Consider the following 27,483-nt stretch of genomic DNA (forward strand, 5'->3'; position numbering starts at 1 on the left):
GTCAGCGCAACACGTATTTTGACCTCACAAGATAGCCCATTGTCAATTATGACCAGCGAAGCGTTTGATATTCGATCATATGTTCGGGGACAGGCATCAGTGAAGGTAAGAATCAATTAAAATACGATCGAAATCAGTAAGAAAATACTCTTCAGTATTGGAAAACTGAACATTTATTAAATCAATAGAAACATTTTAATTATAACCCGATGTTTACAGTCACAGTGACTGAATGACTTTGCTGTCACTTTTGTTCGGCGGGTGAAAGATTACAAGTCACAAAAGCAAACAATCAATTTTACAGTTGGAATTTCAATTACAAATACCGTGTGATAAAAATATAGACAAAACTGCATCTATAAACAGTTACATGACTAATTTATGTCAATAAAAACCAAGGCGTTCTTCTTATTTCTACAATTAACTCCTTCACAGTTTCGAAGTCCTTCGCAGGTAGGCGCTTGGCCCGAGCAGTTTTTGGTATGTCCCCATAAAAAAAATACAGCGACCAAATTTGTATTAAATGAATTTTAGTTTTATTTCTCAACGAAATAGACATAAAAATGAGAAACAACCTAATTTTTCAAAAACGCGAGACTGACGGGGTAAAGAGAATATTCCAATTAGAAAAGAAGGATCGCGGTTTAGAAAATATCTGTGCGCGATGATACAAAACCACCGATACACGCGAACGATGATCAAGTTTTATGTACTGAAAAAGCGTACTTAAATAATCACATTAAACGCCACCCTCGCAAACTATAAAACAAACATTGACGATTGTTAATAAAAATAAAGATTGCTACAAACACATCGTTTTCAGATAGTTTGCTCGGTCCATACGAATCATGTCATATCATTGCACCGCGGTGAACCAGTCCAAATATAAACCTTACGTCATGCAATGTCCCGGATGAATTGCAGATAACGAATGTTTCTCTTTCTACACTAAACTCAACAACAAGCGCCAGAGCGTTGCGTGTCAGCTATCGGATGAATGAAAACATGTGTAAATGTATTTTAATTAACTTAGCATAGCTTTTCCTCCGCGTGGTACATCTTGTTCGTCGCTATTAAATAGTTCTGTAGGCAATATGCTCTCCCCTACCGCTGCGCTCGTCCTCAAATACCCTACGCTTCAAGCCGATTGTTAGTTTCTGTTGACTGTTCCTTTGTGTCGCCCTCCCCAAATGCCCCAGAGAATCATATCCGTACGTAAATATATAACCGCCGTGGCCTTCCCTTCCACGTTCGTAGCGCTCCCGCTGCAGTCTCTCGGTCTACCCAATGTTTTTCAAACTCCCTGGTAGCCAGTCGATCCGTCGATTCAGCTCGCCGCACGGCTTTACGTCTGGTCGTCGGACATTTCGAGAAACTGGGTACAAACTTCCCGCGAGCATTCGCCCTTGCTGTTGTACACAAACTTGTAGTAATGTCCGTCCGCACATATCACTGCAATGGACAACGTAAATGTATATACAATACAGCCACAAACTCCCAGGTGCACAACACTCACCAATCACCGAATTGTTCTCAGATCCAAACGCGCATATGCAAGGTGGTCCTTGGGGTATGGAAAACTTGCAGAACGACCACTGGCTGGTGAAGTAGCGCGTCAGCAAGCTCGAGCCACCGCCACCGCCCCCGGACGAGCCGCCATCGCGGCCCCTGTTCGGCTCTTCCAGATTAAACACGTGGATTGTGCCGTGATCCGACGACACCACCACCGACGTCGACTGATGATTGAAGTTGATGCAATAAATTTTGGCCTGATTCGAGCCGCGTCGCAGCTCGGCCACCTTCGCACCGCTCCCGGTGTCGAAAATGCGTATCAGCGTGCCCCGATCGCTGGCCGTCGCCAACCGGGTGCCCTGCAGGTTCAGCGCAATACAGCTGATGGCCGTCTCGTGCGCAATAATCTCGTGCGGCGCCTTCTCCGTGTTGGCCAGATCGACGATCTGCACGTGCCCGGTACGGCGCCCCGGAAAGGCGAGCAGCGATTTGGTGCTGTTCGGGCAGAGCACACACAGGCCCTGCGGGTTTTTGGACGTTTCGAACACGTGCAGCTGGGTCGGCGTTTGCGTGAAGGCGTACACCTTGATGATGCCTTCCAGCACCACCACGATTCGGTCCCGCCGCAGCCGCACCCCCTTCACGGGGGCGTTAAAGTCGAGCGAGATTGCGGGCGCCTTCTTCAGATCGTCCCAGACGAGCACTTTGTTCGGCGGATAGAGTGGCCGCAAGCCACCCCCGACGAGGGCGAGATAGTTGCAGCGGAACAGCATCTCGACGTGGGCGACCCCCCCATCGGTGAAGATTTGACGCTCCTTCTCCTTCAGCGGATCACTGTTGTACACGCGAAAGCCACTGTCGGTGGCGCAGGCGAAACAACCTGTGCGGGAAGAGGTGGGAAATGTGGGGCAGCAAGAAGGAAAACCGATGTTCGATTTAGTTTTGGTTGTGAAAAACTGTCCCCCTGCCGTGCTGTGCGCTCTTACCCTGATCCTGGTTGAACCCTGCGTACAGCAAACCATTGCCGTACGGATTGCATTCGGCCAGATTCATCTTGCAATTTGCACTACTTGGATGCACTTATGGTGTCCGCGATTGATCGTTTCCCAGTCCCAAACACTCTATCGGCGCATTATTTACGTCATTACTCGCTCCCGAGGGATGTGTGTGATACGCGGGGTACAACCGTGCGGTCCGGTGTTTGTCGCTTGATGCGTAAATTTTCAGCCCTTCGTGCGCTCGCTGCGTTTCTATTTATCTTTCACTATACGCCCGCAACCTGCCAACGCAAACAATCAATTTCCACCCCCTTTCTTTGCTAATCTTCCTTTGCTCGCACACACAAAAAAAAAGTCGGCCCGTTGTTATTCCTGGCTGCAAGCTACCCGAAACGCTTGCCTGACACATCGACGAACGCTTGAGTGACATGATGTTGGGGTAAGTTTTTCACCGGGCAAAGCGATACGTCAATTTCACACGACTCTTTTCGCAGGGTGGGATAAATTTTTAGTTTCAGCTAGCACATGAAAAGCTACATGAAAATACAGCCTACATGAAAATACACACAATTAACCATGACCTGTGCATCTTCAAAGATTGAAATGTTGAAGCTCATGGATTCTCGCAAATTCACGAGTAAACGATGCATTTCTATTTCTTCTTGACCACATTCAATGAAATCGCACATTAAATTACAGTAGATCGACAAATACCTTTTATCCGGCTGTCAGTTTATCCGTGCTGTTGACACATGACAAATTAATGTAAAGGTGACATTGCGTTCTGAGGAGGATATTTGAAAAACGGTTATCAGAGCACATAGTCATAACAAAAACCATTTTATTTCATGGAAAATTTCAAATATTCTCAATGGAGAAACATGAAGTTATTAAAAACTTGGCAATTTTTATCAAAAGATAAAATAAATTTTAAAAAATCAGGAATTCGTTGTTAAATATTCATGTTGACTCATTGTCCGTGTTATTCCCATATCTCGGCGAGGTCGAGTCCCGATGAGCCCGGATACATGGCGTTTCACTCTAATTCTAAACAATGTTTTCAAATTCAATATATCTATTTTCCTCATTGGTTATCATTTCAGGCAAACTAACTACAATACAGTAAAACGTCGATTATACAAGCAGCTCGGGACTGGACTAATCGATTTTCTCGGATAATGGTCCAAGAAGTGTCAAATTCATATAAAAATTATTAAATTCACTAATTTTACTAAGGAGTACCTTTATTAGGAAGCAGTCTCGTGGTACAATCGTCAACTCGAACGACTCAATAACATGCCCGCCATGGGTTCAAACCTAGAATGGACCGTCACCCCGTAGCAAGGATTTAGTATTCGGCTACGTGGTAATGAATTAAGTCTCGAAAGCCTGTATAGGCCGGCATATCCGCGTAGGACGTTACGCCAAGTAGAAGAAGACCTTTAATCCTATCGATTAATCATTAGTAGAATATTTTTTAATCAATAGCAATAGATTTATCAATTGTTCTTTAACAAAACTGAAGTTAAAAAATATCAATAGACACTAGATAGCTGCACGATAAATGTTTTTGCCTAACTGACCATCCCAGAAAATGTATGCCACGATTGACATACTGTCAAATTCATTCGCACGGTAAATCCGCCCGCCGGTTAATCCGTTCCGAGATAATCGACGTTCTACTGTACCCTTTCCTGTTGGGGGCAAGGTGTATGGATATTAGGAGGTGAAGTGCTTCAGAGCAAATTGACATTTCACGACTTGACATAACAATACTGGGGGCTCCGGTATTAAAATCGGGGAGGGCTGGAGGGGGGTATAGAAAATTGTATGCGATTTGACATAACAATACTCAATGATGGCGCCCGGAAAACGCGCTAACAATTCACCTCCTTAATAAACACACCTTGGTTGGGGGTTATTTTGTTGTGTGCACAACTGTCAAAGACACGCTTCTATGTGTTGGTGCGAGAAGCATGCATGATACAGCCTTGCTCCCGATGCTCGCTCGTTTATGTTTTCCCGCGCATCGTCCCTTGGTGGTGGCTTGCGGCACATTCCCTCCGAATTTACAATTATCTATCCGTGCTGCGGTGCTTGATGTGCGTTAAGCAGGCCCTCTGGCGTCGATAAGAATGCAGTTAAGCCTTCCCTGTGCTGCAGTGTCGTGCCGTTTTTAGCTTGATGCTTTACATGCATATGCAACAACACATATGCAGCCCTGTGAACTAGTCTGTGCAGTTTAATTTTTAAAATCCGTGTTTTACAAAGCGACCGAGATTGAGATAATTTGTGTGTGTTTTGTTATAAATTAAATACTTAACTCCTAAAACGAATCAGTTTTACTGAGGATACATTGACTCGCCTGACCCCACCGCACACAATGTCGAGCACAAGCGTGGATTTTAGTAGTAAAATAGATTTCCCTACCAGTTGGTACGAACCAACGCCGGAGGAGCTGGAGGAGGAGGCAAGAATGCTGCGATCAGCGCGCCAACTCCCGGAGCCGAACGAAGCTGCATCGGTATGTATAAGCGCTCCACACACAGAGCGTTTGGGGATGTGTTGGTGAACTAGCGCGCCGCTAAACGTCGCTGGCTTTCATTTCTCCGAACGTCTCGCTCGCTGTGTGTTGCTGCACTCGGATGCATGAACGACCTGTTTCCACTAACCTTTTCTGCGTCGTTTTCCATTGTCAAAATAAACACAACAGAGCGCGGCCGGCACGGAAAGCCAAAGTTTAGCCGGGGAAGCGGATGAAATGTCCATCCTGTACAAAGCAGCCAGCGGAGGACGACAAATCGAGATTGATATTCTAGGTAAGTGGCGATGATTATGATGGTGGTGTCCCTTCCTTTTCCCCATGGGTTACTGACGATCACAACCCGCTTGCTTTGTCGTGCTGCTGGTGAGAGGCAATGCAAACACAATAGTGTGATGATGGAAGGCGAGAAGTTGAGGTTATGGCGATTCGTTTAGCAAGTTTTGCGTTTTTTACTGTATCGTGCATCTCTTCCCCGCTCTCCTGGCGAACGGTCCTGGTGTGTGGTCCCGTGTTCCCTTTCCACAGATTCCGCCAATGTGACCAAGTTCGAAAAATTGGTCCAAAATGATCTCATAAAGTCACCGTTCAAGCGACGCCTGTCCGGTGGGTCGAGCAGCGAAGAAACGGACGACAGACGAGCCGTCTCGGTGATGGACCGCGACGTGGACGGGGATGGTGAGGCGGCCGGTGGTTCGCCGAGCAGCGGGACCAGAGCCGGGGGCGGTACCGGTGGCCAGTGGAAAAAGAGCAAGAAGCATGAAAACGATCACGGCAGCAGCTTGCGGTCGCGGCGCGAAAGTTCCAGCTCCGGTGCGTCTAGTCAAAACAGCCGCCGCCAGATAGAGTACGAAACGGATGAGGCTGTGCTGGCGCGTCGTCAAAAGCAGATCGATTACGGCAAAAACACCCTTGGCTACGAGACTTACATACAGCAAGTGCCGAGGTACGTCTGCTGAACGAATGGAAGAGGAGGAGCGAAAGTGGTACAGGTTTTCATCATCATTCTATCGCTTCCCTATTGCAGACATGCACGCACCAAAGAACATCCCGCGACGCCGCAAAAGCACCTGAAGTACAGCCGCCGTGCGTGGGACGGTCTTATAAAGGTTTGGCGTAAGAAGTTGCACTGCTTCGATCCCAACGGCGACAGCAGCACGTAAGTAACACATAATGAGGTGGTGCTAATTGCATGTCCCCTAATCGACCGTAATTCTATCTCCCTTCCGTATGCAGGTTCGATGAGAACGCCTGAAACACTTGTGGCAGCGCACAGACCGACTGGGGGCGCGATATCTTGTAGAGGGAAATGGTTATGGAAAGGAGAGCATTGATTGTTCTGATGGAAAACAACGATGCCACGCGGGGGTGTTTGTTACGGTTCCATATTTATTACAATCCGCCCAACCCCACCGAGCGTGAGCGACCACCAGGGTAGGGATGACGTGTGAAGCCGAGAGTGCATGTACAAAATCGCCTTTTGGTTCTTTTTGTTTGTTTGCGTGCGCGTCTCCTCAAACCCCATTACACGTAGTTTTTTTTGTACACATTGAAGTGAATATTATTTACAAATAATTATGCAAAATACTTGCAATAAATATAGTCGTTTGTGCTATACCACTCGTCCCACACTGGGACACTGGGAAGAATGCAACTTTTTATTTGTATGTGTCATTAAATCTATAAGCTACTCACTACCGAAGGGAAACCAATAATTATTTCGTTCGAATTTAGGTATAAGGAAAACGGGATCTGATTTCGATTTAAATTTCCCAACGTGTAGTCGGAGAGCTGTACATCCAAGGGTATAATCCGCGGACGGAAAATGTAAGACCACAGGGAAGATAAGGTACTTCCCACACAGGGAGAGATCGTGGTGGCACTATTGCAACGCAAATGATTGTTCCGCCTTACTTCCGTGCGATCCATTTTGGGCCGATCCTCGTTGCTCTTGTAGCAGTTCCAGCAAACGGTCCAGCTTTTGATCTTGCCGAGCTGCCAGGTCTGCCAGTCGGTTGTCGACAAAATGCTCAAGCTGTACAAATTTGGCGTCGATGTACTGTTTGATCCTGGTTTCGATATTCCCATTGGCAAAAGAAAGCGCGAGGTTGGCCATATCCGGTAGTACCGACCCAGGAACGCCACTACCAGCCGATGATTGAACGTTGTTGTTTACAGCATGGATGTTATCGAGCATCGACGCGGCAGCAGCCGCCGATTGGCCGTCGTTGTTCGCAGCCGGGGTGTGATTCGACGGCGTGGACGCTTCAACCGATGACTGTGCGTTGCTATGCGCAACGTCAATGTTGTCCAGTGGCATGCTTCCTGCTGCTGCAGCTGCAATCGATGATAGTCTAGCGTTGTTGTTCTCAAAGTTCTGTTGCGCAGAAAGCATGGAGCCAAGTATCAAATGTTTGCACCGTTCCGCACGCTCCGACAGGGTAGCCCCCTGCAGGCGCTGCTGCACAGCGTCCGGGTTAATGAGTTTGCTCTCCGCCATCAGCATCCTCATCGCACGCAACGGGTCTGTGTTGCGCATCAGGTACAGGTGCGTGGTGTACAGCGATACAGGTTCGCTCGGATCGTCCATAATGAACTTCACGTGCAGCTCACTGGTCTCCGTCTCGATGCTCAAGTCGTACCGATACACATGTCCATCCACTATCGTGTACAGCAGCTCCCCGTGCACGGTACGGTTGTATTCGCGCAACCGGCCATAGTAAACTTCTACGACAGGACATTCGGCGATGATCGAAACGCCCCGTACCAGGTACAAAGGGGTTATGGTCAGATGCATTTCGCACGGCTCTTGGTCCTCACTGCCCGACAGCACCAGGCACTGGTCGTAGCGCAATAGATCGTCCAGCGTGCAACTAAAACGGGAGTAACATGTATCGTTCGGTGCGTTCCAGGCGTTGCCAGCCAGGATTACTTACAATTCCGGTTCCGAGGAAGTGATTGTGTCCGCGGATGCATGGTTTTCGATCGAGCCGTCGGCGGGGCGCCAATTAAAGCTCAAACGAAACATTTGCGTACCCATCGTGAGGCGAAAAAGTCCGCAAAACCTATCCCCTTCGGCTGTGCCGATCCGTACGAACTCGGGTCATGTACCGGACGGACCGTGCCCTGTCAGCTCACTCTGCACAAACATAAACAAATACAATACGAAACGTCAAACGCCGCGCGAAAGAGAGATGCAGCATGCGTGTGAAAAAAAGAAAGAGAAACCTAGTGTCAGCAAAAAATAAAAGCACGGGCCACCACAGAGTCGGCTGCTGCGGGGGATTCGTCTGCCTTTAATAGCATGCTTTGGAGATAGTTTCGGTAAATTGGAGTGCGAATCGTACCGTTCCCAGGCCGGCCGCCTGGTCGCACAACGGTTGAGTGAAATTATGTAAGAGTGTGCCGCGAAAGTGGGAAAATATGTGTCGCATCGTGCTGGAGATGGCTACCTGCGACTAGGTACACACCGACTTGTTGGTACGAGTTTCTAGCAGCGTTTTCCCAGGATGAATCTATACCGCACCGATAGCGGACACCGGTGTACTCGCGCAACGACAGGTTAGTGCTGTTCCAAAGCTCCAGCATCTCGAATTGTGTGCAGTTTGCTCGAACGCGGTCCCGTAAAGGCACCGCGGATAGTTTTCGGGGTGGAAAAGCTTCAGAAGGTAACCATTCTGCTCCTGTCTGCATACACGCGTACACTAGATTGCGCACTCATACAGGTGTACCGGGAGGTCCTTCCCGTGTGCCCAGCGAGATGCGTTGCGTATCGCTCGCGTGCGCGTGTGTAGTGGTGAGCGTAACGAGTGCACACTACTTGGCGTACGGAGAGAGTGTAGAGTTGTACACACAATCGTGCGTAACGAAGTGTAAATAGTATGTTTTAAATGCACATTTCACTTTGCACGGGCACGGGTTCAGTAGCGGGCCCGAGAGGAGTAGCGTGGTAGGAGGTGATCGCTGATTGCGGCTACAGCAACGGCAGCAGCATGCTGTGGTATTACAAACTGCTGGCCCGCCGTCCGCACCTGGTGCTGGTGGCAGTAGGCATCTTCTCCGTGGCCTGCATTGTCGTCGCCCTCTGCACCCGGAAGCTGCCCGACTTCGATGATCCAACACTGGTAAGCATCGGAAGAGCTCAGTGCATGCTGCTGCTGGTTATTGTGATGTGAATGGTGCATTTCCTCCTTCCATCTTTTGCAGGGCTTCGAGGCACGCGGTACTTCGATTGGCAAGCGCTGGACCGCGTGGCGCAATTTGTTGGAGGAAACAAGCCTGTCTGGGCGCTTGGTGGCGAATCCGAAGGAGCTAACACTCGGCATGAACAATCACTTCCCCCACCAACGGTTGCCACCAGTTGCGGGAGAGGGAAGTTTCCGCAAGCGCCGAAAGAACAAAGGGAAAAAGAAAACGCCAAATGCTGTGGACGGCGATGACATGGGCAAAGCGCACGGCAAGCTGAACAAAAACTTGCGTATCTTGAAGGAGCTGTATCACAACCAGAGTGCGGCCAACGGGGAGATCATTAGCTTCGAGGAGTATGACAACGAGACGATGCCACACCGTGGCGGACGGCAGGAGGTGTGGGAGTATGGCCGGAACCAGTCCTACTACACGGAGGAGGTGGGCAACAAAACGATGGAAAAGAAGCGGGCCAAGTGGGACACGCTGCGCCGGCTTAAACCGCCCCCGGAACCGATTGAGACGCACATACCTTCCGATGGGTTTTTCTGCGAATCGCCAAGTAAGTACACCGCGCTAAAACCCGGAGCGTTCCAGGGGAATGGCACCATTGATGCATTTCTTCCACTTACCACAGACAAAGAGTACGCACACCTGGTGGTGCAGCGGATCAACCACAACCTGAACGACAGTCTGTTCGAGCTCAATGCGTTCCTGGCGCTGTGTGAGCTCGAGCAGAGGATCTTTCGCGTGGATCACTACGGTGACATTTGCCAGCGGGAGCTCACGTCCGAGGAGTGTTGCCGCCCGTGGTCGATCGTAAACTACGTGACGTTTCTCTCCAACAAAACGTCCTGCTTCGAGCTGAACGAGGAGGACGTGGCGATGGTGAAGACGCTACTGTACGACTGCTTTTCGTACTATCAAACGATGAAGCTGAGCAACGACTGTACGCAGTCGAGCTGTTTTGCGCCGAGCGAGTGCAAGCAGCATAATGCCGTCTACAACATACTGCACTATCTGGCGAACGTGGATTTTATCCGGCAAAATGTAAGCGTTCAAAATTGTCGCCCTTGAGGTGTTTTATTTAAGCTTTTTATTTGTTCTATTGGCAGGAGTCGGCCGAATTCCTCAACGCAACCATGATCTTTCTTCCGATCGCGAGAAGCATAAAATCGATGGAATTTTATCACAGCTTAAGCAAAGTGTAAGCCTTTTTCTACCGACCTTACCAGTAGAAGCCTCTTGAGAGCTTAAAACATATCTTTTGTTTCTCCTGTTCTGCAGCAATCTTGCCAACGATCTCGTGTCGGTAGTTGCCATGGATATGGGTCTGAAAAATGCGCTGTTCGACGAGTGTTTGCTGCGCGACGGTTGGCTGCTCGGCCTGGGCGGCATATTTGTCGTACTCTGCATGTGGCTGTACACCGGCTCACTGTTTGTTACGCTCATGACGGTGACAGCGGTTGCATTTTCGCTAGGAATCGCTTACTTCATCTACTCCTTCATATTCGAGCTTACGTTCTTTCCCTTCATGAACCTGCTAGCTGTCATCGTGGTGGTAGGTTAGTATCGAAATTCATCCATCCAAACCCTGCCGTCGAATGTTACAAAACCTCCTCGTTCGCAGGCATTGGGGCAGATGATGCATTTATTTTCCTGAAAATATGGCAATGTACCATCGCCGAGCGGTTAAAGTGTGGTGGCGGAATTGTCATACCGATCGCTCCGTCCACCGCGTCCTGCAATTCGGAGGCCAGTGGGAGCGCTGCCCGCGGAGAATCGGATACGTTGGTGGAGATCATGGGCAGCACGCTGCGGCACGCGGCACTATCCATGCTGGTAACCTCGTTGACGACGGCGGCCGCGTTTTATGCGTCCTACGTTAGCTCCATCACGGCTGTTAAGTGTTTTGGGTAAGTGGGCTGTTATTTTGAATTTCGAATGCCATTCCCACAGTTGTTCATACGTGCAAATGTTTTAGTATTTTCTCCGGTACGGCTGTTATGGCAAACTACTTCCTAATGGTCACGTGGCTGCCCGCTGCCGTATCGATCGCGGAACGACTGTCTTGCCTAATGCTGCTGAAACCGTTTGGACGCGTCACCCACCGGTGCACGATCCCTTTCATATCGATAGCGCAGCTAAGCAGGCGCGTTGAGGAAACCATTATCGATCTAATAGTCAATCTGCCCTGGCTGTGGGTCACCCTGCTCGGTATGTGTGTTCGGGGTGGTGACAACGCGTATAACGCAAGGTTGCAAAACTAACCGGCACTCCGTTCATTCCGTTTCAGGTACGATCGGGATTATGAGCGGGGTGTTGGTACTACACTGGCCGAAGCTTCGACTGCCGGACTCTCCAGACTTTAAGCTATTCATCAGCAATCACCCGTTCGAGCGGTATGACAGTGAGTACAGGGATATGTTTTGGTTTGAGAAGATGTACTCGGTAAGTAAGGTTTAAGTAAGCGCCCTTGGGTCGGGAAGGTTGAACAGCGATGTAATAAAAGCTCTGCTTGGCATTTTGTAGGCGACCGAATCGTTTAAAATCCCGCTACGCTTCGTCTGGGGCGTGCAGCCCGTCGATCGGGGCGATCTGCTCGATCCGGAGCAGCGGGGCGCGCTGTACTTTGACGAATCGTTCAACATGAGCGCACCGGAATCGCAACAGTGGCTGCTCCAGTTCTGCCGACGGATAAAAAACCAAACGTTCTACAGCGAGAGCAAAGGGTTGCTGGTGCCGAACTGCTTCATCGAAAACTTCATCGAGTGGATGCGGCGCCGCTGCAACGATACCATGGGCGAAATCGACCGAACGCCCTGCTGTGAGGTGTCGCCCTTTCCCTTCACGCCCGACATTTTCGACCAGTGCTTGCCGGAATCGATACTGTCCTTGTACGAGACGCCGAGGCAATTCTTTGTGCCGGGCGTTGCGGGACCAAAGTTTGCCCGCAGCTCGTTTCTAGTGGCGGGTGAACCGCTCGAGCGGATCTCACCCAAACCGAACGACACGGTGGTGAAGGCGGTCGTGATTGAGTTCGAAAGTACGCAGATCTTTACGATGTCCTACACCGAGATTGATGCGTTCGTGCGCACAGTGGAGCGCTGGCTGGCAGAGCAGCTGCGCGACGCGCCACCAACGATGGCCAACGCGTGGTTTACCAGTGAGCTGGAATTTTTCGACCTGCAGGACACACTGTCGACCGGCACGATGGTGGCAATCGCGATGGCGATGGGAGTGGCCCTGCTGGTGCTGATGCTCGTGACGCTCAATGTGCTGATCAGTCTGTACGCGATCGTAACGGTGACGCTTACGATCCTCACCACCGTGGCGGTACTGGTGCTGCTGGGCTGGAAGCTAAACGTGCTGGAAAGCGTGGCCGTCAGTACGGCGATCGGGCTGGCCGTCGACTTTAGCCTGCACTACGGCGTGCACTACCGGCTGTCGACCGAGCCGGACCGCCGCTCGTCGACACGATTTTCCCTGCAGCGCATGCTCGGCCCAACGGCAATGGCCGCCATCACGACCGGTATTGCCGGTGCGCTGATGCTGCCCTCCAGCGTGCTGGCGTACATACAGATCGGGGTGTTTCTCGTGATCGTCATGTCGATCAGCTGGCTGTACGCGACCTTTTTCCTGATGAGCCTGTTGCGGCTGATCGGACCGCAGTACGGGTTCGGCCAGTTTCGCTATCCCAAGCTACGGTCGGGGTTGCGCAGCGGCGATGGTTGCAAGGCGACTGCCCAGCTCGACACGGCCGGAGCGAGACTGGGCCACCATCATTCTTTTCACATGTCGCACCATCACCAGGGCGGCGTCGTGACCGAACAGCTCCTGTCCAACTCGAGCTCGGCGGCCGGCGATCTGGTCGGGTCGGAATCGCACGAGCTCGACTCGCTGACGTCGAACTCCATCATCAAGCCGATCAACCTGGACATTGCGAGACCGATCAACTTCGATCGCGCGTTCAAGAAAAAGTATTCACTGCCCCGCGAGCAGAGTCCTTCCACGGCCAGTGCCATAACGATGGTGCTGCCGGATGACGTAGATTTGAGGGGTGGCCAGTAGGGAGCACTGTAGCCGATGCTGCTGACTAGCAGCGGGACAATTTCCCGAACACCGGGAAGTTACAGTTTTTAAGCAGTACTTAAGCAGATGTGTAATAGAGTTTTATCTAGGGATTAACAGCAATAGGAGCTTGCACATTGTCAAATGCGTAGTTGCGTGGTGGATTGGTGTCTCTGTGTTTTGTTTTACCCTTTACTGAGCTTCCATACAACCAGTCGTTTTCCCCGTGCCAAAAAGCATTTATGGATATGGAACTTAGAACTTAGTAGTTGGTAGCAGTTGATAGAATTAAACACGTTTACACCCCTGCGCGTTAGCATCAGGACTTCAGGGGTTCAGCTTAATGGATGTTTTTAAATGGCCGTTGCTTGTGCCGGAACGGATCTTAACGTAGAGGAATAGTTTTTAACATTAACCGCTGTCTTTTGGCAGCCCGTCAAGCTCACAATCTGACACCGCCAGCCAGTCTGGTAGCAATTAGCAATCGCGCAAACCGATCTCAAGTGAGCGGCCGAGTCAACCGGCCAACACTCCTCAACAGAGGACGCCACGACACTTTCTTTTGTCTGCATACCACCATCAACCATTACGATGGTAGGGGGAGCTCCAGAGGTGGGGGGTAGCAAGTATTTTAAGAGTAGAAAATTAATACAACCACACAATGGTTGATTTCTCTAGGAGTGGCCCCCCGAGTCGATCGGCGCGGCCCCAGTCTTACTGCGTACAGGCACGGATGCAACGAACGGAAGAGAGATGCGTAACAAAAGCTAGGAGATACATATGTATGTTGTGAAACAATTAGTGGAACCACTTTGTGATACATATATGAATTATATTTACAGATACATATTACTATTCGATGATTGTTGGGAAAAAAAACACAGGTTATACAGGCGAATTGCAAATTAGAAAGCAACGAGGAAGGGAGACAAGGGCGAGGTGTAAATTACAAATTTGGAAATCATGTAACGAGAGCGAGAGAGATAGATAGAGAGAGAGAGAGAGAGAGAGAGAGAGAGAGAGAGAGAGAGAGAGAGAGACAGCGTACAAAAAAGCACAGACTACAATATTTCGGACCGTTGAAATGAGTGAGGAATTTAAACACAACCCTTAATTAATGTCTCCTAAAGGGGCGGAAAGCAGCCGCAGCAGCAGCAGCAGTTCTAGGAGTTACAGGTCGAAGACAATGATGAGCCAGAGTAAATAAGGAGAGTAGTAGTGTATAGTGTGAAATAAATATTAATCATCGGTTCTACGGTGTCACATGTGAAGCGCGACTGATTTCGGACTGTACGGTCTTTCTCGCGGCTCGCGGTAACGCATCCGAACGCTTTCGTAGGGTGGAGGGGAAGTTGCCACACAACACAGCGAAGTATAATGCTAGATTGTGCCCGACACACAGATCGTTTTTAGCAGAATGACCGATTGATTTGACCGATTTATTGTGTTAATAATGGACCGGGAGCGGCAGCAGATAGTGGTGGCTCGAGCTGGGACGAGGGGCAGGCTGAGCATACCCTGCATACACAGCTGTCCCCGTACCGCATCGTCGTTTGGCGTTTGGCTTTTTGTGGAGGGAAGGCTACAATCAATCCTTATCTGTATATTTGTGTGTTTTGTATTTATGTATATAATATATATAACTATATGTATATATTTCTTCATTCTCCTTAACACCTACCTATGACAATTTTTGCACTTACGGTCTAAGAGAAATAAGAAGGATTGCGGGAAGGAGGGGTGAAGAACTTGACACATAATAATCGGGGCTAAAATCGCAAACTGTCCTCCGTCCTTAAAACAACAGTAAACCATACAAATTAAAAAAAGGGTCACGAAAAAGGGAGAGGGGGGGGGGGCGAAAAATCGACAGCGAATCCGTAACCTAGGCTTGTTTTCACAATCATCCTGCTATATTTAAAATCTGCCCCCCCCCCCCCCCCCCCCTTCCCTGGCTGCAAGTGAAATTGTATTTGCAAAATCCTGCACCCACCCACACCCGCGAGGGGGAGAGGGAAGGGGGGAGTTGTAAGAACGGCACCGGTTTTCCATTCCACTACGCTTTACTTAATTTTATGTATCGTGTGTACGCGAGAACCAATGGGGAATGGTGGGGGCGGGGTTGCGGGAGAATGACACAGGGAGGGAGTGGAGAAGGAGGGTGACATATATATGTGTGTACTTATGCAAATAAAACGAACAAATGTTACATAATAGTAGCGCAATGTGCTCTCACCCCTGGCCACCATCGATCAAGACCAGTTTTGTCAAAAGAAAAAGCTAACAACCCCCGTTACCATTCGATTCTAGCCCTCTCTCTCTCTCTCTCTCTCTCTCTCTCTCTCTCTCTCTCTCTCTCTCTCTCTCTCTCTCTCTTACTCTCGCTTTCTGTCTCTCAGACCCTATTGCTAGTGCGCGGGTTATTTTTTTTTTACAATTTTTTTCACCAAAATATGTACCACCATCATCTACCGCCAATCGTTCGGTAGTTACCGGTTCGTAGCATCCATTGATGCGCACTGTGATAAGCTAGAGCTAGCAGCAACTGGAGTAAGTCCACCTTCCGGTAGGATCTCGCTCGCTGCGATCATCCATCACCGCGGGGGAGCACCATTTCAACAGTGCTGTGACCGCAAAAATGGACTCTCCCTTCAACGCGGGGCGGCGTTCAGTAAAGCGCGCCCCGCGGTGTTCGCGTGTGATCGAGTGATGGGGATTGGGGCATAGGAAAATGGATTTTGCGGAGGTGGTGGTAGTGGTGAATGGCGTGACGGACGCTCGAGCAGCTCGTCCTCGTCCCCTCGTCGGGTGTACGGGGGGGAGGGTGCCCACTCGGCTCGGTTTACTCGCTGCTCGGATGCAGCACCACGTGCGGGCGAATGATTTCCTCTATATCCATCGACATGGTCGTATCGTCCTTGCCGACCACTTCGTCCCCAACACCGACCTCATGCGTATGATGCGGATGGTTATGGTGGTGATGGTGGTGGTGCTGCTGCTGCTGATGGTGCTGCGCGGACGAGCCCTGCGGATCCGCCGCCGAGGAGGCCGATCCACCGGGCGTGCTGGTGGTGGTGGTGGTGGTGATCAACTCGCTGCCACTGTTGCTGCTCTGCTGCACGAAATCCATCTCCGAGGTAAGGTCTAGGGTGGCGGCCGACGCCGTCGAGGTGCTGCTTTTGTTGACCGAAGCGTTCGCGCCGGTTGTGGTGATGGCCACGACGGTGGCCCCACCGTCCAGCGTTATCGCTTCGCCGGTGATCGTGCCGGCCGGCCCTCCGCTCGTGGTGGCGGCCATTTTGTGCATCTCGCCCAGCTCCTCCCCGTCCGATTGCATGATGAGGCTCTGGTCGGACGTGTTGCCGTTGGTCGGCTTGTTCGAGATGATCCGGTCACGCAGCGACGGCTCGTGGTTGTGGGGCGAACCGACCTCCCGCACCTTCTGGTAGTCCTCGGTGATGTGCAGTATCGCCTGGCAGCCCTTGCGCCCGTTCCACGCACACTTCCACGCCGCGATGCCGTTGCGTATCTTCTGCTGCGTCCGGAAGCGGTAGCCGTTGTAGATGAGGAACGTCTGGTAGCCGTCCTTCGTGACGAGCTGGTAGTGGTTGCGCTTGAACGTCGTCACGTCCGTTAGCCAACCGTCGCCGACGAGCGTGTCGTTCGAGACCTTGCGCTTGGACGGTTGGTCGCGCGCCTTCTTCTTCTTCGACGAGGACGACGAGGTCGACGAAGCTTTGCCCGCTGCACCGGCACCACCGCGCCCCGAGCTGTTGGCTACGACGGGCGTGCCGGGCGTTGCTAAGATGGCGGGCGTACCGTCCGACGTCACCACGATGGTGTCCTCCTCGTGCTGCTGCTGGTGGTGGTGATGCTGCTGCTGCTGTTGCTGCTGCTGCTGCTCCTGCGCGTGATGCGGATGGTGGTGAGACTGTGGCTGCTGATGCGGTACCTGCTGCTGGTGTTGCTGCTGCTGCTGCTTGATCGGTGGCGTCTCGGGCGGATTTTCCGGCACGGACACGGGCAGCCCATGATTGTGCTGTCCAATCTCCGCCACCACCTGTATGTTATCGTCCACCTCGATCGCAGCCGGACACTGGATGTCACTGCCGGATGCCACGCACAGCCAAATGCCGAGCTGGGACGGAGAGGCGGTAAACAGCTGCTTCTTGAACTCGATAATGTTGCCGTTCAGCGGTGGGCCACCGTCGATCGAGATGCGCTGATCGAGCCCGACGTGCGGTTCATCGATACCGCCCGCTCCCAGGTCGGAGCCGCCGCCCGTCCCGGTCGCTCCGTTCGAGGCGCTACTGTTGGTTGCATCCGGCTGCATGCTGACCACGTTGTAGATCGCCGTCGCATGGTCGACCGATTTGCGCTTCTCGCGCAGCAGCAGATCGTTCTCCTTCACCTTCTCCTTGTACTCGAAGAAGTCCTCCACCGTGGTTACGCATTTGCCACAGATGTACGAGTTCAGGTCCTCGTCGAAGCTTATCTGAAAGTGCGCGGAGTGCAAGTGGAAACAATCAAACGTACAGACACCACACAAAGCTAGATAGTACAAATCGTGCGCCCGCGAAGCTACTTACCGCTACGTTTACCAGCTCGAGTATTTTCAGCAGCAGAGATTCATTGTCGTTTCCTGCGCCCGGGAAGAGTTCGTACAGATCGCAGGCCTGTGAAAAGCACAACCGACAGAAGGGAAGCTCCGTTTGAATCTGTGTCTGTATCGTGTCCATCTCCATCTCGGCAAACGCGCGGCCGGCGCTATCGCTGGACAGGGCAAGGGTGATATTCGGGGACAAACTAGCTGCAGCGGCTAGCTAACGGCCGTACTAATGCTCCCTTGGTCTCCGCCAGCTGTCCTTTTCCACTGTCCTGTTGACACTGAGAGGACGGGCTACTGCTGCGGTCGGACGCAGACCACTGCACCACAACCGTGCGTCCCCGCCGTTGGGAGAATGTTAGCAATAGCTTTCCGGAAGGTACTGCTCCGTGTCCCAGCTTACGCGGAGCGTCGTGCCCGAGTCGTGATTCTTTTTCTGTTATTACTGTGAAGCAGTGTTGCAGTATTTACACGACGGAATCCAACCAACAACCAACAACTATATAGACAGGCAACCTTCCGACGGCTTTTGACGGATCGTTGATGGAATGAGTAGGCTGCGATCGCTCCGTCCTTGTCTTCTCGCTACGCTGGCCCGCTTCGGCACACGCTCGCGTCCCTGTATTGCGCTCTCGCTCACGCACCCGTTGCAGAGATTTGCGCTGTTTTCCTTCTCACTCTCTCTCTCTTTCGCTTTTTTGTGTGTGGCTGCCCTCGCTGCTGCTGCTGCAAAGAAGCGCTTTCGCTTTTTCCATACGTTCGTCGCCGCCCCTGCTCTTTCCCGCGGTCTCCTGCCGACGCTTACTGTGCTGTGTTGTTTTCCTTGCTGCGGCCGTTCCTCATGCCGTTCTTGCGACACTTTCCTTCCTTTCCTGCCAAGCGCTGGGCTGCACGCGATGGAGGGCGGCTTGGGGCGATGGTGCTTTCACACGGTCGTCACTGTACGCCGGAGGGGTAGGTGGGGTGGTGAGAGATGAAAGGAGACAGAGAGCAGACGATTAGACAAAACAGACGGAACAAGAAGAAAACCAAAACAACCCATTTCCCGCAAAAGGAACTGTCACAGCGAAAGGGATGACGATGACGATGATGATGAGGATGGATGATGACGATCGCAGCGCAAACACCGAGCACATACCACACGCTGCTAGCCTATTCTGCCGCGGAGCAGTGGGTGGGTTTTCGTGTGAGGGAAAACTTGCGCACCCGATTGCCACGCGTAAATTTGTTTGACAATAAACCCCCCCACGATACACCTCGTTTAGTGAAGCGTCCGAAACGAGCGGTCGAACCAGTGGCTGCCCTGCATTTCTAAACAGACATCCAATTACGCACGAAACAGGAGAAGAGATTGCAGCAGCAGCGAAATGGTATACCGCATTACGAACTACGCGATCGTCAACTGCTTCCACACACTGCCGTTTTGCACCGTCCCGCCCGTCGGGGACTCGATGAAGGAGGGGAAGGGAAATGGAGGGTGAAATGGTTGGCGGGTGGGTCAAACAAAGTGCATTTACGATCGACCTACAACATTCGCTCGCCCCGTCAACACAGTTCGGAACCACCCTGCTAAACGTCCAGAGCTACGATTGTGAAGTGTTACACCATTCATTCACCACGGTCCTGTGTCGAGAGAACTCACTGTTTTTTTTATGGGACGCGTCCCTTTGGAACCCGCGGCTTCGATTGTTTTTGCAACCAACGCAACACTGGACACCACCAGTCTATTGGCGTTCTATCGCGTTTTCGCTCGCGTACACACGCCGTATGTGATAGAGACACACGCACAAACACACATACACACGCGCACATACACAAACATGCGCGCACTTTGCAGCTAGACAGCACGGGCGCTACACTACACTGCTGCTGGCTGGCTCGCTGGCTGGTACTGCTTTGCTGGGGTCCTCCTCTACCGCCACCGTCTGGCCAACATTGAAGCCCCGTGTCTCGTTACCAAACTTACGCGAGGAATGGTCTGCATCCGAACGGCTGGCTTTTCACTACGGACAGGGCGTCGATTTCCGGTAGCTGCACCGAGTGTGGCAATCGAACCCGTGCAGAGATTGGGGAAAATATGTATATATCATAAACAAAAATATGTCCAATCTCCCGTTGCGTGCCTCCTTGCACCCAGAGTCGAGGTGAACTTTGCTTGTTGGCAACAAATAGCAGCCCGAGCCAGTATTGAATCAGGCCTCGTAAAAAGGCCTCGATTTTGACAGCGCGAGGGAACCCGTTGGGCATGGCGAGGGTTTTTGACGCTGAAAAATAGCTGCATCTCGCTCACTTTCTCTAGCCGTCCTGTACTCGCTTACAGTGCGCATTTCGAGGTGAGCTTCTGTGCTTCCCTCTCCCACTTCACTCCACTTCAACACTTCGTTAACCTTTGTCCTTTCGTTGTGTCGGTGACAATCTACGCGCATCATGTTTCGCTCGATTTGTCGTACCGTCTCTTTCGCGCACATCGACGCGTGACAAATGTATACAACTTGGTGGTTGGTGCGTAATAGAAGTGCTCATTTTGGTTGATTATTTTGAATGAAAATCAACAGAAAATAATTACACGTGTTATTTTATTAATAGCTGAAAGGTTTTAAATAACTGTGCAACACATAGGATCGCCGTTCAAAGTGCTCGCACGCCCGCAGCTGAGCGAGATGTGATCAGGCAAAACATCCGGCGAGTCTGAAGTGGAAAAATCTTCCGGATCCTTGGTAAGGAAAGATATCCGGAACCTATTGTATGTATTGAAATATCACATATTACTTTCATACATGGAGTGGAGTATGATGATCATGCATGAAACATGTTCCTTTTTTTTACTTTACTTTTTTTTATTTGAGTTCCACCTACACCTACGCTTGTTTGATATAGCTTCGTAACCATCAATTGGCATGGCACGCGAATGGCCTCGTCAGAACTGGCATGAAATAAGTACATTAATAAAACCACCGTTAATAGTTCAATACCGCCTTTACCCTATTCCCTCAACGTTAATATCACCCGCAAATGAAGACTACATAAAAAACCACCACCGAATCAGCTGATGCAATAGGCTAATATGGCTCACACATGAAATGTAGGACTCCGTGGGGTCAAAGAGGGGGTGGGGGAGGTGATGGATTGTATCTATTTTTCCGTTATTTTTGCCCACCAGCGGGAACTTTTTGGCGGCAATCTTGAACCCTCAAAAACAATCACAACGACTTACAAAAACAATCGCCAGCGAGGGAAAATCACACCGATTTGGAGCGTTGGCGAGCTCGCGAAAACCGGTTTTTAGCCTGCCGGTTGACAGCGCGAGCGAAGCATAATCGATCCAAGGTGTGTACGGTGCGCGGTGGGCTCTAGGAGCGTCCGCGTTCGTATTTGACGGGATTGTCATGCTAGCCGCCATGTTCCTTTCGAAATACAGGTATTCCCCGATATACGCCATACGTGATTTTCTTAATTAGACAGTTCTTCGAGCAAATTGTACCGATTTGACCCATCAAATGTCAAATGTAAAATAAATTCCCTTTTGGTGGAATTTAAAAACCATTTTAAAAAATACAAAATTATAATTTTTAGTTAAAATCAGATCATCAAATTACTAATTTAATGGCGAAACCTACCACTTTAAGCTAAATTATACGAAAATTAGCTATGATTTGACTCAAAACCTCGAAATTTGACTTGCGCTAATAGTCGAGATACGCTATTGCCTCCGGTTAACATTAATAACGTATATCGGGGAATACCGGTAAAATTTGATTTTGTTTGTTCCGGAACCGTTTGTGTAGGGTAGTTTCTACGAATAAAGTAGTTTTCAAGTTTTCTTTTTTCTTTTTAACACCCTTATTAGTGAGGCTTATTTGGAATACAATAGGAATTTCTGGTGTGCTAGTCCAAAAAGGGGTGGTTAAGTCCAAGTCACGTACAGTTCCTTTCGCATAATAATGAGTCAAGAAAGTGTCTCAAAATTGAGAGAAAAAGCCTTCTGAAAAAGCCTATAAAGCGTTCGATACGGTTAGATTGGTCCCATATTGCGATGTACATAATTCCTATAGGAATCGTAACATAACACTAATTTTTATTGAAAGGAAAAGGGCTGCTTGTTGTGAACTTGTTTTTTTTTATCTAATATTTAACAAAATAATCCATTATGTTGCATATATCCTTTAATTGATATTATATAATTTTTATAAATACACCTTAAATGGTATTTGGTATTTACTCATACTTTCTAAATTTCAAAAGTCAACCAGTTGAAATATTTCATTCTCTAGTTAGAAATATATCATACGGAATTTTAAATATTTCAGTACACCACACGCTCCTTACCACACAGAGATTCCTTCCCAATACGGTGACCGTAATGTTTGCGGGTAGCTAATTGTGAAGAATCTAGCAAACTTTCAACCAATAAACGATTCTCGATGCAATATGTATCATTTCATTGCAGAATCTTGGGATTTGCCACACGAAACACGTGCGGTACCATGTCGGCCAGCGTTCGGAACAGCTCCTCCGATATATCGTGCGGCAGCAGCAGCTGCAAAGTGTTGAGCTCTGCCCCACCCCAGCTGGCTGACTCGATCATAAACCCTTTGGCGCATTTAAACACCAACTCCGCTCGCCTAATGCACCAGCTAACGGTCATATCCTGCAAGAGTTGGACGGAATCGATAAGTTTAACACACACACACACACACCCCAGAATCAGTCGATTCCCCAAACTCCTTTACTCACCTCGGACATTTCGTGCCGCAGCAAAGCGGGAATGGTCAGCGTGGTAATGTCATGTCTGCTAGCAATTTTCAATATATTGCGCAGACCCAGTATCACCGGATGGCGGGAATTGATTTCACTAGGGCTTTGGAACGTCTCGTCCGATATCAGATGAAAGATCACGTGCGAGTGTGACAGGTTCGAGTGGCGTGTGATGAATGCATCGCCCGGTTTCACCGTCACCACCGTGCGATCCGGTCGCCGCCCGGCCGCAGCTGCCAGACTCTGCGCACCGCCGGCCTCAACCGCATGACCGTGCTGCAGGTTGCGCAAGTCCTCCTGTATCTTCTCGATCTGCCGATCGATCTGCTCGAAATGGAACTCCGTCGACATGTTCGCGTTGCGCCGGATTTCTCGATCCGGCGTTATCGTACCGGACGGCGTCAGCACCACGATGCCGCACAGCGAGCTCGAGTACAGTCCGAGCGCCACGTTCGGTCCCCCGAACGAGGCGTCACCGTACAGCGGGCTGCAGAGGTCCGCCACTCGCGTGCTGAGAATGCGTATGTTGTGCATGTGCTTCAGCTGCGACCCCAGATGGATGGTGAAGCTTTCCTCCATCGAGGGTGCCTGCGTGGAGATCATCGACCACCGGTTACCGATCTGGGTCGGGCTTTCGGACTGGCCGAGAAAGCTTTCATCCACGTGCTGCGTGACCCAGTTCCGGTACTCGTGCTTCTGGTGCCCCCGCGTCGATTCCAGCTCCGATTCGCACTGCTTGCGGATCATGTTCTGCATCCCGTACTGCTTCGCCAGCATGTGATTGATGTTTTCCGGCGTAATCGATATGTCGAGCAGCTTAATCTTCGACTCGATCTCCTCCTGGTGCAGCGTGTTCATCGTGGTAATTTGCTGCGTCATCTGCGTGGTCAGGCTCGCGATCGTGCGCGCGTACTCCCGCTCCTTCGCCAGTATCTCGGGCAGCAGCGACGAGTGGACCAGCTGATGGTAGCTCTGCGCAAAGATCTCCTCGTCCGTCGGGCCGACGCGATCAGCAAACTCCAGTATCTCCTCGCGGTACAGCTTCTCCGTGTCGAGCGCCAGGCCGTCCACGTCGGGCGACCCGTGGCGAAATTTGTCCAGCAGCAGCTCGTCCCGCTCATCGTAGAAGCTTTGATTTTCTCGCTCGACAAATGCTTGCAGCGTCGGCAGGAGCTCCCGGTCCGCCTTCAGAAACTTCATGATTGGATCCATCCGCACGGCCACGATCTGGTGGCTCAGCTCGGCCACGCTGCCCTTGTACGGTATCTCGATCGCGTACACCAGCTTGGCCGGCTTATCGTCCACGTTCGTGTACTCATAGTGAAAGTCCACCACTTTGCTCGGTTCCAGATCCATCGGCAGGCTGCCCTCTTTTCTGTGCTTGCTACGCCTACTGTACTGCTGCAGTGCTTGGTGGGCCTTTGTTTACGTTTCACACCCGGATGACGTTTGCCAGGGCTGGTGTGAAAGCTGTGCCGCTTATCAGCCGCACAGGGTTGGGGTTTGTTGGAGGGTATTTAAAAAAAGGCAGTTTTCCTCGTAATAATGCGAAAATGTTAATCAATTCCTTCTCTAATACGTGGAGAGGATCGAAGTATGTGAAAAAAGATGAAAGCGCTCAATACAGTTTTCACTTGTTGTGGCTGTGTTTGCTCCTGCACACAATGTTGTTATCGCTCCACGTGCATGTGTGTTGGTGTTGCTATTGAACGCGCGTTTGCTCTCGGTTTAGCAAACGCTCTAGCAACATCAATACGCCGGCCAAAACACACGGAGAGGCAAGCAATGGACATTTGTGAGAAAATCTCCGGGTTTTTTTTATTTCACATGCAGAAAATGCTGCTGCAAAACGAAGAGAGCCGGCTTGTGGCAAGAGGCGCAATGCTTACACGCCCTTACATGTGTGTTTGTATCCCCCCCCACCTCTCTCACACACAAACAGTCCCAGACCCACTTGAATTGGATGGAGCGGTGGAGCGGCACACAGCACAGTTACACAATTGCGAACGGAAGAGCAAAAGGGTCGGACGAGAAAGTGCAAAAAGCGAAACACGACTGCCAACATAGGACCGCCGAGTTTTCGCTTTGGGACAGACAGCCCCGGTTCATTCAGTTATCTCCCGTCGACGTTGGTGGTTGGCACGATTCGTACTCCTCCCCCCCGCCGTGTCCAAAGTGGTGCTTCCAGTAGCTTGTAAGTGCTTCGCAAGTGTGCAACTACGTTCCAGCAAATACCACCAACTGCAACGATGAGCATCTTCGCCTCGGTCGAGCTGGGCCCTCCCGTGGAGGTGTTTGCCCTTAATAAGGCCTGCAACGACGACCCCAATCCGAACAAGGTTAATCTTGGCGTAGGAGGTAAGTGATGTTGCGCTAGGTCGCTTCCCGTTGCATCAGGCAGCACCAACCACCCCCAAACCCCAATCTCGTGCCGAGACCGTGAGCGCTGTCAAGGTCAACCGAGGTCATGTCAGGTTCGAAATAAATGTCTAATTTTGCGTACGCCTCGTAGCTGTGCGCGTTTTTTTGCGCGTTTCTGTGCCCCGTTTGGCGTAGAATGCTTACGCAAACCGGACGGCTTCCTTCATCATCATGCTGAGGATGGAAATAGAGGAGCGAAGCACCTGCGCGCGTACATAACATTATGGGGTGATGGGCAAGAGTGCCAGAATATTGGAGCCAATCGTTATCAAAGCAATCGAGGCAATCGCCTGTCAACACCGTTCGGCTGGGGGGATTCAATTGTTGTTTCTATGCTGCGTACCTACACTCACACACTCTCACCACCCCCCTCTGTTCGCGGTAACTAACCTCCCCCCCCACCTGCCATCCTCCTTACCTCTTCTTTTGCAGCCTATCGCACGAATGAGGGCAAACCTTGGATTCTGCCGGTGGTGAAGAAGGCCGAGGCCGCTATCGTCGCCGATGGATCGCTCAACCACGAGTACCTGCCGGTGCTCGGTATGGACAGTATCACGAATGCGGCCAGCACGCTGCTGCTGGGCGACGGTAGCGAGGCGCTCGCGAGCAAGCGGGCGTTCGGCGTGCAGTGCCTGTCCGGTACCGGGGCCCTCCGGCTGGGGGCCGAATTTTTGGCCCGCATACTGCACCGCACCGTCTTCTACTACTCCGACCCGACGTGGGAAAACCACCACAAGCTGTTCCTGTACGCGGGCTTCACGGAGCCGCGCACCTACCGGTACTGGCACCAGGAGACGCGGGCCATCGACTTTGCCGGCATGCTGGAGGATCTGGAGCAGGCGCCCGAGGGGGCGGTCGTTATTCTGCACGCCTGCGCCCACAACCCGACCGGCATCGATCCGACCGAGGACCAGTGGAAGCAGATCGCGGACGTGTGCGAGAAGCGCAAGCTGTTCCCGTTCTTCGACTCCGCCTACCAGGGCTTTGCGAGCGGCGACCCGAACAAGGACGCGTTCGCCGTGCGCTACTTCGTGAGCCGCGGATTTGAGCTGTTCTGTGCGCAAAGCTTTGCCAAGAATTTTGGCCTCTACAGTAAGCAACTACCGTTTCAGCACTACCGCCAGCTACAGTGCCGTTCACAATATACGCTTGTTGTACAATTGCAGACGAACGTATCGGTAATTTGACGGTCGTGCAGAAGGAGGCCAGCACCAGTGCGGCCGTCGCGTCGCAGATTACGCTGCTCGTGCGCGGCATGTACTCGAACCCGCCCGCCTTCGGCAGTCGCATCGTGAGCCGCGTGCTGAACGACACGGAGCTGCGCAGCGAGTGGATGGAGTGCATCAAGACGATGAGCTCGCGCATCATCACCATGCGCAAGGCGCTGTACGATGAGCTGGTGGCGCTGAAGACGCCCGGCACCTGGGAACACATTACCAACCAGATCGGCATGTTCTCCTACACCGGACTGAATGGTAAGCGTTAATTATCTCACTCATAGAAGGCACTTTTTGTTTGACCCCCTCCCCACCTTTGCAGAGAAACAGGTCCAGATACTGATGAAGGAGTTTAGCATCTACCTGCTGAAAACGGGACGCATCAGCATGTGCGGGCTCAACGAGAGCAATGTGGCGTACGTGGCCAAGGCTATCCATGCCGCAGTGACCAGGGAATAGTACACAGCCGCCCAATGGTCGCCACGGAGCGGGAAGGGAAGTTATCTCGGGAGGCCGCAAACGGAAGGCACCCAGCACCCGCTCACCCCCCTATAATCTCCCCCCAACACTGCTCTGCAACCTGCATCAGCTATCCAGCGATTCACATTTACGCACCAGAAGAAGCCTTTAATTTTGTCACGGCAGAGTTCGATTCATTTGCACTGGGTTTTGCACATTCACGCTGCGTGAGAAATAGAGATAAACACTATGCCACATACCGGTGCGACAGACAGATAATTATTTTCTTTTTACGAACAACGGCCACAACGGCTTAGAAGCAACAGTGCAAAGTTTGCACGCGACACACAGTACAATACAGTTTACAAAACACCAACCACGAAAACACGGGTCGTACGTAGCGATTGTTTTTTATACATCACTTAGCATTGTGAATGTGTTTTCTGTAGTGCGGCGTCGGGTGGCGTGAAGATATTCCGATCGGTTCATCAAATCGGTTTAGCATATTGAAGGCAGAATTAGAAAAACGTAGTAATGCTCTATCTCAAACAATGCCCTTAACAACGCAAAGCTGCGCATTCTTTGCAGCCCCCGCAGCCACATGTATTAGGACAAACGGCATTTTAAGCGTCGGCTTGGCTCGATGAAACAAATAAAGAACGATATTCCGGAAACGAAAGCCTCTCTCTCTCTCTTTTTGCCACAACCGAACACAAC

At 51.0% G+C, this 27,483-nt stretch overlaps 7 protein-coding genes across 10 annotated transcripts; 3 read left to right on the forward strand and 4 right to left on the reverse strand.

The window, feature by feature from the left end:
• Positions 1–982: 982 nt before the first annotated feature.
• Positions 983–2,906, reverse strand: LOC120950983 (WD repeat domain phosphoinositide-interacting protein 3). The gene is made up of 3 exons (XM_040369432.2): positions 2,499–2,906; positions 1,517–2,392; positions 983–1,452 (listed from the first exon to the last, which is right to left on the reverse strand). The coding sequence occupies exons 1-3, from the start codon at positions 2,563–2,565 to the stop codon at positions 1,346–1,348; spliced, it is 1,050 nt and encodes a 349-aa protein (XP_040225366.1). The 5' UTR covers positions 2,566–2,906; the 3' UTR covers positions 983–1,345.
• A 1,616-nt stretch (positions 2,907–4,522) lies between these two features.
• On the forward strand, positions 4,523–6,706 carry LOC120961560 (histone RNA hairpin-binding protein). The gene is made up of 5 exons (XM_040385349.2): positions 4,523–5,034; positions 5,224–5,329; positions 5,581–5,998; positions 6,080–6,211; positions 6,289–6,706. Exons 1-5 carry the CDS (start codon positions 4,894–4,896, stop codon positions 6,305–6,307), a joined length of 816 nt encoding a protein of 271 aa, XP_040241283.2. The 5' UTR covers positions 4,523–4,893; the 3' UTR covers positions 6,308–6,706.
• LOC120961559 (uncharacterized) lies at positions 6,659–8,184 on the reverse strand. The gene is made up of 2 exons (XM_040385347.2): positions 7,989–8,184; positions 6,659–7,925 (listed from the first exon to the last, which is right to left on the reverse strand). The coding sequence occupies exons 1-2, from the start codon at positions 8,090–8,092 to the stop codon at positions 6,935–6,937; spliced, it is 1,095 nt and encodes a 364-aa protein (XP_040241281.2). The 5' UTR covers positions 8,093–8,184; the 3' UTR covers positions 6,659–6,934.
• Positions 8,185–8,296: 112 nt separating this feature from the next.
• On the forward strand, positions 8,297–14,579 carry LOC120961556 (protein dispatched). Of its 2 annotated transcripts, none has more exons than XM_040385342.2 (10): positions 8,297–8,613; positions 8,977–9,176; positions 9,259–9,799; positions 9,875–10,287; positions 10,353–10,444; positions 10,525–10,802; positions 10,868–11,153; positions 11,222–11,454; positions 11,534–11,688; positions 11,770–14,579. In XM_040385342.2, exons 2-10 carry the CDS (start codon positions 9,045–9,047, stop codon positions 13,306–13,308), a joined length of 3,669 nt encoding a protein of 1,222 aa, XP_040241276.2. In that variant the 5' UTR covers positions 8,297–8,613; positions 8,977–9,044; the 3' UTR covers positions 13,309–14,579. The 2 variants fall into 2 exon arrangements, with proteins under 2 accessions (XP_040241276.2, XP_040241275.2); XM_040385341.2 differs by having other exon boundaries at positions 8,980–9,176.
• Positions 14,580–14,726: 147 nt separating this feature from the next.
• On the reverse strand, positions 14,727–20,255 carry LOC120961557 (uncharacterized protein DDB_G0283357-like). 3 transcript variants are annotated; one of them, XM_040385343.2, is made up of 3 exons: positions 19,881–20,255; positions 17,898–18,853; positions 14,727–17,803 (listed from the first exon to the last, which is right to left on the reverse strand). In XM_040385343.2, the coding sequence occupies exons 2-3, from the start codon at positions 18,051–18,053 to the stop codon at positions 16,151–16,153; spliced, it is 1,809 nt and encodes a 602-aa protein (XP_040241277.2). In that variant the 5' UTR covers positions 18,054–18,853; positions 19,881–20,255; the 3' UTR covers positions 14,727–16,150. The 3 variants fall into 3 exon arrangements, with proteins under 3 accessions (XP_040241277.2, XP_040241279.2, XP_040241280.2); XM_040385345.2 differs by lacking the exon at positions 19,881–20,255 and adding an exon at positions 19,443–19,874; XM_040385346.2 differs by lacking the exon at positions 19,881–20,255 and adding an exon at positions 19,053–19,436.
• A 1,671-nt stretch (positions 20,256–21,926) lies between these two features.
• Positions 21,927–24,507, reverse strand: LOC120951573 (protein C12orf4 homolog). Its single transcript, XM_040370355.2, has 2 exons — positions 22,649–24,507; positions 21,927–22,562 (listed from the first exon to the last, which is right to left on the reverse strand). Exons 1-2 carry the CDS (start codon positions 24,023–24,025, stop codon positions 22,353–22,355), a joined length of 1,587 nt encoding a protein of 528 aa, XP_040226289.2. The 5' UTR covers positions 24,026–24,507; the 3' UTR covers positions 21,927–22,352.
• A 159-nt stretch (positions 24,508–24,666) lies between these two features.
• Positions 24,667–27,445, forward strand: LOC120951575 (aspartate aminotransferase, cytoplasmic). The gene is made up of 4 exons (XM_040370357.2): positions 24,667–25,027; positions 25,523–26,182; positions 26,257–26,565; positions 26,630–27,445. The coding sequence occupies exons 1-4, from the start codon at positions 24,919–24,921 to the stop codon at positions 26,764–26,766; spliced, it is 1,215 nt and encodes a 404-aa protein (XP_040226291.2). The 5' UTR covers positions 24,667–24,918; the 3' UTR covers positions 26,767–27,445.
• The last annotated feature ends 38 nt before the right edge of the window (positions 27,446–27,483 follow it).

The sequence above is a fragment of the Anopheles coluzzii genome, chromosome 2 (genome assembly GCF_943734685.1).
Source record: "Anopheles coluzzii chromosome 2, AcolN3, whole genome shotgun sequence".
In the NCBI taxonomy this organism is placed as follows: Eukaryota; Metazoa; Arthropoda; class Insecta; order Diptera; family Culicidae; genus Anopheles; species Anopheles coluzzii.

Excerpts from the sequence above, each read along its gene's own strand:
- LOC120950983 (XM_040369432.2), bottom strand. The coding sequence starts at position 2,565 with ATGAATCTGGCCGAATGCAATCCGTACGGCAATGGTTTGCTGTACGCA. Across the intron at positions 2,393-2,498 it reads AGGGTTCAACCAGGATCAGG|GTTGTTTCGCCTGCGCCACC; the intron begins GTAAGAGCGCAC and ends CTTCCCGCACAG. Across the intron at positions 1,453-1,516 it reads TGAGAACAATTCGGTGATTG|TGATATGTGCGGACGGACAT; the intron begins GTGAGTGTTGTG and ends TGTCCATTGCAG.
- LOC120961560 (XM_040385349.2), top strand. The coding sequence starts at position 4,894 with ATGTCGAGCACAAGCGTGGATTTTAGTAGTAAAATAGATTTCCCTACC. Across the intron at positions 5,035-5,223 it reads AGCCGAACGAAGCTGCATCG|AGCGCGGCCGGCACGGAAAG; the intron begins GTATGTATAAGC and ends TAAACACAACAG. Across the intron at positions 5,999-6,079 it reads TACATACAGCAAGTGCCGAG|ACATGCACGCACCAAAGAAC; the intron begins GTACGTCTGCTG and ends TCCCTATTGCAG.
- LOC120961559 (XM_040385347.2), bottom strand. The coding sequence starts at position 8,092 with ATGGGTACGCAAATGTTTCGTTTGAGCTTTAATTGGCGCCCCGCCGAC. Across the intron at positions 7,926-7,988 it reads ACTTCCTCGGAACCGGAATT|TTGCACGCTGGACGATCTAT; the intron begins GTAAGTAATCCT and ends CTCCCGTTTTAG.
- LOC120961556 (XM_040385342.2), top strand. The coding sequence starts at position 9,045 with ATGCTGTGGTATTACAAACTGCTGGCCCGCCGTCCGCACCTGGTGCTG. Across the intron at positions 10,288-10,352 it reads TGGATTTTATCCGGCAAAAT|GAGTCGGCCGAATTCCTCAA; the intron begins GTAAGCGTTCAA and ends TTCTATTGGCAG. Across the intron at positions 11,689-11,769 it reads GGTTTGAGAAGATGTACTCG|GCGACCGAATCGTTTAAAAT; the intron begins GTAAGTAAGGTT and ends GGCATTTTGTAG.
- LOC120961557 (XM_040385343.2), bottom strand. The coding sequence starts at position 18,053 with ATGGAGATGGACACGATACAGACACAGATTCAAACGGAGCTTCCCTTC. Across the intron at positions 17,804-17,897 it reads TCGAGCTGGTAAACGTAGCG|ATAAGCTTCGACGAGGACCT; the intron begins GTAAGTAGCTTC and ends GCGCACTTTCAG.
- LOC120951573 (XM_040370355.2), bottom strand. The coding sequence starts at position 24,025 with ATGGATCTGGAACCGAGCAAAGTGGTGGACTTTCACTATGAGTACACG. Across the intron at positions 22,563-22,648 it reads TGCGGCACGAAATGTCCGAG|GATATGACCGTTAGCTGGTG; the intron begins GTGAGTAAAGGA and ends CAACTCTTGCAG.
- LOC120951575 (XM_040370357.2), top strand. The coding sequence starts at position 24,919 with ATGAGCATCTTCGCCTCGGTCGAGCTGGGCCCTCCCGTGGAGGTGTTT. Across the intron at positions 25,028-25,522 it reads GGTTAATCTTGGCGTAGGAG|CCTATCGCACGAATGAGGGC; the intron begins GTAAGTGATGTT and ends CTTCTTTTGCAG. Across the intron at positions 26,566-26,629 it reads CTCCTACACCGGACTGAATG|AGAAACAGGTCCAGATACTG; the intron begins GTAAGCGTTAAT and ends CCACCTTTGCAG.